The sequence below is a fragment of the Chlorocebus sabaeus genome, chromosome 17 (genome assembly GCF_047675955.1).
Source record: "Chlorocebus sabaeus isolate Y175 chromosome 17, mChlSab1.0.hap1, whole genome shotgun sequence".
Lineage (NCBI taxonomy): Eukaryota > Metazoa > Chordata > Mammalia > Primates > Cercopithecidae > Chlorocebus > Chlorocebus sabaeus.
Window position 1 is genome coordinate 59,510,990 of NC_132920.1, and position 12,549 is coordinate 59,523,538.

Consider the following 12,549-nt stretch of genomic DNA (forward strand, 5'->3'; position numbering starts at 1 on the left):
GTCCTTGTCTTTATAAGAAAACCTCAAGTAACTATTAACAACTATTTCTTAAACTATAGAAAGAAAAACAGAATCGGGGAAGTCTATCAAACCTGCTTTAAATCCTCTATTATGGGCCCAGTGAATATGAGGCACCCCCTGCTGAGTGACTGGGTAATAGCTTTTATTCTCAGTTCTGCTCAGAAGGCAGTTTATTTTGCACTAAGAAAAACTATTATAGGATTTTATCTGTGACGTTAGGTTAAACTAAAGCTACCAGATAGATTAATGTCAAACTAGATTGTATTTCAAAGTCAATAAGGAGGACAGACTCAGTCCTTCACTTCTTTTCTGTTTTACTTTTAGGAATTATAACTAACTTTTCACTCAATACAAATCATTCCATTTAAAAAATTTTTTAAACTTTCTAAAAATTATGTTAAAACTAATGTTTAACAAAAGTCTAAGGCCCAACAGAAACTAAATTAAGTACTGAACTGTAAACAAGTCAATTTACTACTTTAACCAAGAAAGAATCACTAAAACAATGAAATGTTTGGCTCCATCTCAGTAGCAGCAGTAGTGGTGATCACTGGAACCACTACCATCAACATCATCATTATCATCATCACGCTTATCATATCACAGCACCTACATAACATCAGTTTCTAAGACTGTTTTACATGTTTATCTCACATTTCTCATAGCAGCTAGTTTTATAGAACATGTTCCTTAAGTGGGTGTTCTTGGTATTTTGGATTAAAATGAACAATGGCTGGCTATTCAGGCTGTCTAAATTAGGCTACAGCAAAGATGATAAGAAAATTCCCCAGAGAAAATACTAGATGTGAAACATGGGTGACAAATAAAGTTTACACAAAGCATTGCATCATTTTCATCAAAAGAATCAGGTTCTGACACCATCTGTGTGACCTCGGACAAGTCACTTAACCTCCTTGGGCCTAGGCTTCTTTATAATAAGATGGAGAATAGTAACAGCATCTACCTCTCATGACTGTTAACAGGATTAAAGACAAATTAAAGTAGGACTTGACACATAATAAGCCCATAATAAATTGATTTATTGATTATTATAATTACTATTTTTAAAGAATATACACACACATACACAGATAAACAGAATTAGTGGTTGTGTGAGCTACCATAATCATATTCTTGTCCTTTTTAACCTATGGCACTGGAATACCCTAAATGCAGAGTATTGGTCTACTTGAAAACTTTTTTTTTTAAGTCACTGGGTTTCAAGATACTGAAAGTATGCCATGCTGTTCTTTATTGCTGAATTTCAATAAAATCAATCAACTCTTTCCAAATAATCTGAAAGCAAACAAACACAGCATGCTACATGGTTTATTTTAGGAGAAATTATCACTCTATATTTCTTCACAATCAAAGAAGACAATCACTGTAGCTATTAATGGTAATGTTTGGGGTTTTCAGTTTGCAAAACACTTTCAGTGCAATGGTGAGAAAGCTCCTCCTATCTCTTGCTTTTTCTTACTTTCAATTCTCCACATGAAGAGCCACAGTTTTCACTGTACTTGGGAAGACCAAAGGGGAGGCACCCACAAGTAGCAGCACCAGTACTATTACTTTTGTTCACTGTCTTACAAGTAGTTAGAAGCAGCAAAGAGAAATGAAGGTCTTTTTTTCCTAAACAAATGCACAGGAAACCGAATGAAATCATGTTTCACAATTTAACCACTTAATGTGGTTAAATTTCATTAGTATAAACACTGCTTGATTACTGTCATTTAATCTTTAAGGTGCTGACAGGGTTCTATAGAGAATTCCAAACTTACTGACAAAGGAAGAGTTGCTCCCAAGATCTCTCCCAGTCTTTGATGAAGCAATTGCCACAGAACTATGCTTTTCTAACAGAGGATTCTCTCATATGAAATCTTCATTTTGCAAATCAGAAATATAAAATTTTGACAGAGCAATGAAGGAGGTCAAGTCAACAATAAGAATGTTTCTTTCACCTTCAAGAATCAAGAACTAAATACAGAATCACAGATTTGTGAGCCCTGAAGGAACTGGGCTTCAAAGGCATTTAATAAACTGCAAATAATCATAATAGTAATCACAATACAAAGAAAAAGAAGTTATTTTTCAAGACTCAGTCATCTAAATAATGTTATCGAAGACAAGTAAATGAAAGAGTATGTCAAATATAACTGCATAGAATTTGGAAGTCCATTTGATTCATACTCATTTCTCAAAGAAAATAATTTATGGTTTTATAAACTGTTATTTGGTCTTAGTTTATTCTTTATGCACTAATGGTGCAATATATCTTTGCCAGTAAAACACATCTCATAAATATAACAGGAGCTGTGAAACCTTAAAGGCTTATATTAGCCCCATATAGAAAATCGCTTGCTATTTAGGACCCTTTGTTTCCAGGGATGAACCTATCTTTGTCCCCTATACAGATGTGACTTCTGTTCTCACTATCATAAATAAGGCCAAATCCAATGTCATGGAAACTGGCCCACCATTTTTATCAAATGTTTCATTCATTAAGTGTCACTGATCACTGTTGAGTGGCAGTTATTTCTTGGCACTGAGGAGCTTATATCATGCAATAAAAAAAAAATTCACCTCTAATCCTCTGGGGCACGAGCCTAAGATCTTTGTGTAATGAAACAGATTACAACATGGAACTCCATATTGCCTTTAAAAATATGAGCTTTTAGAAGAAAAATGTCTGTGGAAGAAATTAAATTAAGAAGGATGAGAAGACAGTTATAAAAAGAAAGGGCAGAAAAGATGGTAATTTACCACTGAAGAAAATGCTGGGAGATAAACATCTGCAATAGAGTTCAAACCACAGCCCCAGTCACCACGGATGGCAATTGTGAATGGCTTCAGAAATGGACCCTATGATGTCAGTTCCTGGCTTGCCTGGAACTTTGCCAAGCACCCTTTGATCTGATTTTATCTCAGGCCTTATTCCACAAAGGCCCAAATCACTAGTAGCCTTGTAACTGCCCCACCTGTCTGGGTGTTACTTCCATATATGCTCATTCCGGCTCAAATATTGTATGACAATCATTACTAGAAGGTTCTACGAAATAGGCAATCTCCTTTCTGTACAAATTAGAAACTTCATTGACAATAAAAACACTTCATAAAAATGGACAGTTCCCTACCTTGAACACCTCAAGCTGCTGATTAATTGTCTCCGTTTCCATGCCAACAGGACCTTGTGACTCTTCATGTTCTTCGGCTTTCTGGAGCAGAGTAGAGAATTCTTTCAATTTGCTGTAAAATTCTTCAAGACGCTTAATTGTCCCTTCAACCTGCTCTTCTCTGGCTTGGGCTCGGTCCAGTAACTTGTTGCATTGTTTGCTTAAGGCCTCCAAGTCCCTTTTGATTCCAACAAGGTCAGGAGAGGTTTCTTCTGTGGCTAACATCATCTTGCAGGTTTTATTGGCATTGTCGTTGCTTGCTATGAGGGCTTCTAGTTTCTTTAGAAAGGCTTTTATAGTTTCCTTTTGCTTTTGCAATGTTTCTGCATCTCTCCCCACTGGAGCCATGCTATCCAGTTCATCATCAAACTCTGCAAACTGAGAAAACATTTCTCGAATGGTATTCTGGAAATGCCCAATGCCCTGAAGCTTGGTTTCTAAGAAAGAACACTTTTCATCAACCTGCTGACTTAGTGCACTATGCTCTTGAGCTATGGTTTCCGCTTGTAATAAAACATCAGAGGTTCCCTTTGAGTCTGAGGCCTCTACCACAAGGTCCTGTGCAAGTCTTTTAGCCAAATCTACCTGCTGCTTCAAGGCCTGAAGTGATTTCTGCTGAGTCTGCAACATGGTCAGGTATTTGTTACTGTAAGCCTGGGGTCCCAGGGAATCATGGATATCTAGCTGCTCCTTTGCACAGTGAAGCTGCCTTTTAGATTCTTTGGAAACTTCTTGAAATTCTTTAAACTTCTGAGCCATGTTCTCTAGAGAGAATTTCTTACTGTGAAGTTGTTCAGTGACCATGTCCACCTTCTGGATCAGTGACTTATTCTCATCTGTAACAACTTCTTTATCTATCTCACAGACACTGAGCAAGCTATTGGCTGTGTTGTTCAGTAATTCTACCATACCAAAGTGTTGGTCCATTTCCTTCTGCAGAGACTTTAACTTGGCAATAGAATTCTCTCCTTCAGCAGGATCCAAGCAAAATTTTATTTCCTCCAGGTTGTTTTGGCATTTGTCTATCCATGGCCGGAGAGTCTCTACTTGCTCTTTATACTTAAGGGCTTTTTCCCATGAATCTTTTAACTTGTTTTCTCTTTCTTTCACCTGCTTATTAAATGTATCCCAATTGGTTTTAATTGTATTAAGCTGTAACTGTAAGGCTGCCTTCTCAGACCCTTGTGTTTTTAATAACAGATTTTCACCTTCTGCAATGGTTTTTTCATAAATATGAGACTGAGCAGTCAAAGTTTTACTAAAGTCTTTATGATCTTTAATTAATGACTCCAAGACGTTGAGTTTGGCGGATATTGGATGAGACTTGTTTTGCTCTTCTTTCTTTGTATCTAGCCAAGCCTGAAAATCTCTAGACATTTGCTGAAATTGATGAGAGCTTGCACAGGCTGACTGAAGGTGCTGGACGTGACTCTCTAGGAATAAAATTACAAGATATGTTTATTTTATATCAAAATGTTAATTTAATCTATGAAAAGCCAAAATAAAAATCTCTGAATATATAGAATTGTTGAAAAGCAAGGGCTTTTAGCATTGACTATAAGAACTACAAGTGAACTTAAGATATTGACAAAGGGGAAAAGAGGTAAGAGGTAGGCACAAGAAAATACACAATCAAGAAAAGATGCAGGAGACAGATGAGAGGGGAAAACAAAGAATAAGGAAATAAGTAAAAATGCGTCAAGGTGCAGGGAGTGGCCACGCCACATATCATCTGCTGTGCTGGTGTCTTCTCTATTCTAGTATGGAGAAGTGATGACGGCCAAGTTCTCAATTATGTTGATAAATAATCCATCTCTTATCAAATATGACTTTTTCATGTCTATGCCTTTTTTTTTTTTTTTTTTTTGAGGCAGTCTCACTCTGTCGCCCAGGCTGGAGTGTAGTGGCACGATCTCGGCTCACTGCAAGCTCTGCCTCCTGGGTTCACGCCATTCTCCTGCCTCAGTCTCCCGAGTAGCTGGGACTACAGGCGACTGCCACCACACTTGGCTAACTTTTTGTATTTTTAGTAGAGATGGGTTTTCACTGTGTTAGCCGGGATGGTCTCGATCTCCTGATCGATCTTGTGACCCATCCGCCTCGGCCTCCCAAAGTGCTGGGATTAGAGGCGTGAGCCACTATGCCTGGCCATGTCTATGACTTATTTACATATTATGGAGGCAACATAATGTAGCACATAAAAACTACATGAGTTTGTATCTTGGTTTAACCTCTTCAGAGTTGGAAGACCCCAGGAAAACGATTAAACCTCTAAGCCTAATTTCTACCACTGTGAATTGACAATATTAATGGTAGGTGCTGTACAGATTATAGTACATGTAAAGTTCTTAGTTTAATACCTGTCACATAAAAGCGTTCATACCATTAAGAATAATAATGATAATAGCTGATATTTACTATTGTTAATATCATGTCAAACAAAGGAATAAATCTGAAACAGTTGCTGTGATCAGTAAATCCAATCAATTAAAAAGCATAACTTGAGTATTTACTAGGTGCAAAAAACTAGAAACTTTTCAAACAGAACAAACTTAACAACCAAATGTGCCTTTCTTCATCAGGGCTTTCTGAATTCTGATAACTCACTGCTACCTCTGACAAATATCAACACATCCGCCACAGAATTATAGCCACAGTGAGAGAGGGAAATAGTGACAAAGACCTCTCTCTGACACATTTCTCTAGAAAAGTTTTCTATGACCGCATAGAAAGTAACAGCAGATGAGAAGATGATGCCAAGCCTTTTACTAACTATTCATGGTTTTTTTCTGGCAAAATAAGACTGTCATACAGCAAAAAACATTTACATCTTTTAAAAACCAGTTTGGGGTACCTCAAATTTTAATAGGCCTTCAGGAAGTCAATTTTGCCAACAGATTATATGGGTACAATGACCCTAACATTACATATGCCTATGAATACAAAACTGCTCTCTGAGCTCCTGTATTCATCCTCCTCTTCACTGATGTTAACAGTGGGGCAAAGTCTCTTTGGGGTCCTGGATTATTGGCAACATCTTGGAAATAAGCAATATATGACATCTATTTCTGACCAGGAAATACATGTATTAAAAGTAGACAAACCTGCTTTCTGTTCAATATCCTTAAATGATTTTAAGATGCCTTCTAGCTGCCTACTAAGTTCTGCTTTCAAGTACTCTTCTTTAACCAGTGCTGACAAATCCTCACAGAGTGCCTGGGCCACTTTTATCTGCTTCTTTTCCTGCTGTATTTCCTGCTTCATTTTTTGGGCTGTTTCCAACTGTTGGTTCATAGCGTCAGGGTGCGTGCTCACAGCCAGACTGCTGCTGAGTTTATCATCCAAGTCACTCAGTTTATCAGAAAGGCTTCTCAGCAGGCTTTGATACTGTGTGCTTTTAACAATGGCTTGGTCAATCCAGTCACATCTGTCACTCAATTGCCCTGTTAGGCTATCCCATTTTTGGGTCACAGCTGCCAGTTGCTCTTTCACAATCCCATGTAAAGAAGGGTCTTCTCCAGGTCTGCTCAGAATGCCCTGACCAGCTGCTGTGAGCTGTTCATATTGAGGTTTCCGAGTGGCGAATTCTTGCAGCAGAATCTAAGGTAACAAGGGTAAATAAACACAAGTTATTATATAATTGATTGTAGAAAACACAGATTTGGTGTCCACACAGACAGAAATGGTAATTATTTCTCTAGTTTCTGTTTTTTAGTTATTACTTTCCTACTTTTTACTTAAAGGGCAGTACAATTATCTTCAATCCAAAAAACTATGGTGCTTCACAGAGATATCCTGTCTAGACTAATCCCATCCCCTTAAAGGAAAAACCTGGACAAAATGAACAAAAATTCATGTGTGAATTTTCATATAAAAAGAGAAACACTGCTGTTAGACAAGTTCACACTGCACTTACACCAAATTTGTTTTTACCCATTCATGTTTTTGTCTTTGTAGGATTTTTGGAATACCCTATGGAATTTTATATTAAAGAAAACGCACAGTGATAAAGGTGTTAGAATATATTAACTCATGATGCACTGATTTACAAAGGTTTTTGTAACATGAAATTTATTGATGTTTACAGTCTTCATTATAAAGGTTTTAGCCAACAAATCATGCTGCTCAGAATGTACAGACTCAACCTGACTCATAAAATGAATGATCCAAAAAATCTCATTCTTTTAGTATCATATTTTATCATCTTTTATACTTTTATCTATATTTTATTAATCTGTCTATCTCTGGGAGACTACCAAGAGTAGAGGCAATTATTTCTCCCCAGATATTTACTTTTATCTTTTGTTTTTATTGTCTTTGGATTATGAACAGATATGAACTCAAACATCTGACTTTTACCAAAACTTATTTGAATTTTCAGCTTATAAAACAGCCTCCCTGCTCTAAGGCCAGTACTCATACATTAAAAAAACTAACTGAAACCACCACTGAGCTTCTGCTATTACACCTGACTATAAAAACATTAAACATTACAAAATAAAACTCTTTTTTTGGATTTTTTTCCCTTGTGGATTTATCTGCTTTGTAACTAGACTCATCTAACTAAGACCCTGGGTTTCAGGGTTCCCTCTCTGCTTCCCTTATTCTTTGTCCTCTTCTTGTTCTCTCTGTCCCCCATCAGAACTCAACTGCATGAGTTTTACAAGTTTCATTATCTACTACCATAATCAAAATAAATAAAACCTCAAAGGAGTAATTTCTAAACAGTAAAAAGTATATACTAGCCTCTCATAAAGATATTACTTAATTGCATTAATACTTCAAAGAAGGCCCTTTTAACAGGATCCGTACCACCCACAATATGACTGAAATAATCAGGAGACTTGGCCCATTCATGGGCTTCAAGGAGGCCTCTAAGATGCCTCATAGCTTTAGTTCTCTGGGGGATTCCCACTAATATCAGGACAGTATCTTATGGGCATCTGAAACATTACACATATACTTCAAAGCAGTTAAATAAAACACCTACTGACCAAAGTTAAGATATTTATAATGAAAACATTGGTCTCAGTAACTCAAATTGCTGTGCACAAGAGACAGGTTATTAGGTAATACTCACCTGCACCTGCTGCCTTTGCGTGTTTAGCATATTTGGGTCAATTGACAAGGGCCCAAGAACACTGACCATAAGTTCTTTTTCCACAAGCCACTGTTTCAATTGGGCCTCTACAGTCTGGAACTGGGTTAGATTATTGGAGGATTCTTCCAGTTTTTGTTGTCTATCAATTGTTAATTGATTGAGTTCTTGCCACTTAGAATCTAAAAGAAAAAAAATGAAACTGGTGTTTGATTTTTTTTGCATTTAACATGACTATGTCTATGAGGACTGTATGATATGATTCAAAATGATATATAATGGCTATAATCCCATTTTTATGACTCTTGTTACATAGTTACTTAAAGGGTTACTGATCAGAGCACTTCTTCCAGCACTTCAACACAGTCACTCAATAAATATTCACTGATGGTGTGATCAGTTGATTTGAGAGAGTTTTCATTTAGCATAACACACTAAAGGAATGACTTTAATAGAACACAATCACTGAAACCTTATCTAATAACATCATTCCATATGACATTTTCTGGTCAAACAAAATCTCACAACAAAATAATGCCATTAAAACAATAAATCAGGAAGGAAAAATATAAAAGCTCATCAAGAATGTTTTCTGAACTACATATTCCTCATTCCCATTCCTATTCTAAAATAGTTTTTTTTACATGATATTACTTGGGTTTGCTAATACTCTCCCCAAGTAATTCTGAGATCCTAGAAGACAGCCACTGAATTAGGGGCAAATTAATTACAACTTGATAGGAATCTCTAAAGTTGGATTAAATATATCTCTGAACATGAAGATCCCTTAGGGTAACCTTTTTCAAACTAAAATATACTTAGAGATTTCTACATTTATCATAGCACACCTGACTCTAAAGGAAGGACAATATTTAGTAATGGAACAATTGAAAGTAAAATAATTATTATAATCATAGTATGTACTTACATAGCACTTAATATGTGCCAGGTACTATTTGTTTGAGGCATATTCAACTTAACTTATTGGGTTCTCCAAATGAAACTATGAAGTGGTGAAAATTATTACCGTTCTCTTATACTCATTTTCTTTTTTTTCTACCCCCTTTACACTCATTTTCTACATCATTAGAGTAATAAAAATTGGGAAGACAATAGGGCTTATAAAGAAAATTCTGTACCTCTGAGGAGCAGTGTATGCTCCTCTGTTTACACAAGGACAGAATGTGGGTAGAAGGATAATTTTGGATAAAAAATTGATTGGGGAAGAGCAGAAGAGCAAAAAGCACGGAGCAGGAGGGGTCCCAGAAGTAACTGCATGAAGGAGAAGGGAGCACACCTTTTCCAGATGAATGAAATATTTAAAATATAATACAGCTTGGAAATATATAAAGCATAATAAAGCACCAAAAGCTAGTAAAAAGTAAAGAAACATTAATGAAAACAGGTACTCAATGCACAGCACTTCATTAACTAGTATCTACATTCTTCATAAAAATAAATTTAATTACTGTGTTTACCATAAAAAACATAAGATATGCCAATTTTCTGCACAATATAATTTGAAATGACACTTTATGCAAAAAATAGATTCTGAAACATTAAAGCAAATCCAAAAATAAGTGACTCTGTTGAATGTTTTCTGATAAAGATTATGATTAACATGAAAAATGATTGCACTTTTCTTCACAGGCGTTCATCTAAGTATTGCAACATACCTATTTCTGTCAACATCTGTTTCCATCTGGGGGCCTCAGGAGTATCTGGGTTCTCCTCCAACAGCTCTGTCAACTTGTCTTTCAACTCCTGTACTTTGTTTACATTCTGCTTCAGTTCTGCCTCAAATGACTAACAAAGGAAAAATAATAATAAACTATGTGAACAGCAAAAGACAAAAATACAATAATGATAGAGAATTTTTTTTCTCTAGAATGACCAAAAGAGGAAGAAATCTACTGTTAAATGCTGTGGTGGGTGAGGGCCTGGATTTTGCAATTAATTATTTTCCTTTCCTCTTCTTAGCTCGTGTTCAACTGTGTGATAAAGGAATCCCCACAGAGGAACACTAGGACTATGGAGATAATGACTCTTGTCCCCATTAGTGAGAAAGAATTTCATATTTTCAAACAAGCCACTCTGGAATAAAGAAAGATGACATCAGTAAATTTTAATAAGTAAGAAAATCAGTCTTAATAAAGGCTGCCAGAAGTGGAGAATCTACACGTGAATAAGCACTTTTTTTGTGCAACACATTATAGAATTCAAATACAGGTTGCTAATTTGTAGAAATTTTGCCATCATTGCCACCATTATATAAAGCCATTTTCCCAACCTTGGCAGCTGTAGAAAGAAATACTATCTATTAAATAAAAGGAAGGCATTAGCTACCCTATTTTTATACGACAGAGAATAGATCCTTCGTACATTTAGCCCTCAAATAAATCTTTTCTAATAGCTGACTGGTTAACATCCCAGGCTTACACTGACTTAAAGGTGGCAAAGTGGCTTACACCAAACAGTTTGCTAATCTATAACGTGGCTGTGCCCAAAATTCTTTAAAAAGTAACTATTATTATCAATCTCTACAGAAAGGCACATTAAACAAAACTGTCAAATTATGTGCTAAAGTTTATAGAGCTAGAAAACAGAACAGAGCTTCTGACTACCAGAGCTCCGTTCCAACTGCTAATCCATTCTCTTTCATGTCTTCCATAGGTGCACCCACAGAATATACCTTATTCTGCTCAACTTGAGTCTTTACAGCTTCAGTATCTGTCGGTGCAGGTGTCTGATGCCATTTCGTTGCAGTTTTGTTCATTTTCTGTAACCACTGCATCATTGCACTTGATTCTTCCTGAGCCTTTTGCAATTTGGAGAGTTTAGTGTTCAGTTCTGCTATTTTGTCCTTGAGTAAGAGGCCAAGATCTTCATAATCATGACTTATGTCAGTCATGTCCTTTTTAATGGATGTTAAACCTAGGAGTAAGAAAAACAACTATATTGACATATTTTCAGGACATTCGGAGCAGAGGTCTAGAAATAAAAGTTTTTTTTACATGATATTTTATAACGTCTAGTTTGTCACTATTAAGCTTAGTTTGATAAAGTCATAAATGTTTTAGAAATAAAAGGTTGGATCATCTTATAATGCTATTTGATCACAAATAATTCAAGAAAATTGCATAATACAAGTAAAATAAAAAAGATACTTTAAATGTAATAAAAAACACAAACCACAAAATGTTACTTAGCAATATCTCAAACACCAAACTCAATAAATCAAGTCAAATAATGTTATCCCAAGTGACAAAATATCTCAAATTAACCAAAAAGCAAGCAACAAAACCAAGAGTCAAACTGAACAACTTGATTTTATTCATTTCAGATACACAAAACTGCATAAAATGTTATATAGATATAGTATCTATGGAGATTGTGACTATTAGATCAAATACCATTGTAATTCAGGCTTGAAATTTCAATATAACTACTGTTTGCCTCTAAGATTTTCTCTCATTAAAAAAACACCAAATTACATTAATCAATAACAAATTAAAATTAATATTCACCTTTATTTGCCCAAAATTCCTCAGAATTTGTGGTTGTTCCTTCACCATTTAATATTGCTCCACCTGCAAAAATATTAACACTAAAATAATCACAGAGTTTCATAGCATTTCTATACATTAACAGTAGATGGCATTAAATCAAACCCCATCAACAGTAATCACTTTAAAATGTTACTGCTATTTGAAAACATAAAATACTGATTCAACTTCAAAATCAAATGAATGTCTAAAATTTAAATATCAAACAATATCCTCTCTTCTATGTAAAATTTATTCTTAAAGTATTGTCTTAAACACTACCATTTCAGTATATTTATATTATATAAATTAATCATTAAATATTAATTCAACAAAATTTTTGTGATGAAATCGCTTTATCATAATAAATTCCTCTATTCTAGGAAGAGTCATATTTATTAAATTGCATTTTAGAGCAATAAGTGGAAGCTTAGTTTTTTTTTAATTTGTATTTATTTTTATTTATTTTATTATATTTTAAGTTCTGGGATACATGTGCAGAATGTGCAGGTTTGTTACATAAGTATACACATGCCATGGAGGTTTGCTGCACCCATCAACCCATTATCTACATTATTTCTCCTAATGCTATCCCCCACTAGCCTGCCCACCCTCCAACAGGCCCTGGTGTGTGATGTTCCCATCCCTGTGTCCATGTGTTCTTATTGTTCAACTCCCACCTATGAGTGAGAACATGCGGTGTTTGGTTTTG

The 12,549-nt window shown here is 35.4% G+C and overlaps 1 protein-coding gene across 21 annotated transcripts in view; it reads right to left on the bottom strand.

Annotated features, from left to right (window-relative positions):
- DST (dystonin) overlaps positions 1-12,549 on the bottom strand; it is a 486,601-nt gene that overhangs the window by 90,741 nt on the left and 383,311 nt on the right. For all 21 annotated transcript variants that reach the window (XM_073006092.1, XM_073006096.1, XM_073006083.1 and 18 more), the window contains 6 exons: positions 11,820-11,882; positions 10,985-11,226; positions 9,969-10,098; positions 8,275-8,474; positions 6,299-6,794; positions 3,156-4,627 (listed from right to left, as the gene is read on the bottom strand). In XM_073006092.1, the coding sequence (XP_072862193.1) occupies positions 3,156-4,627; positions 6,299-6,794; positions 8,275-8,474; positions 9,969-10,098; positions 10,985-11,226; positions 11,820-11,882 (2,603 nt within the window). The remainder of the gene's footprint in view (positions 1-3,155; positions 4,628-6,298; positions 6,795-8,274; positions 8,475-9,968; positions 10,099-10,984; positions 11,227-11,819; positions 11,883-12,549) is intronic.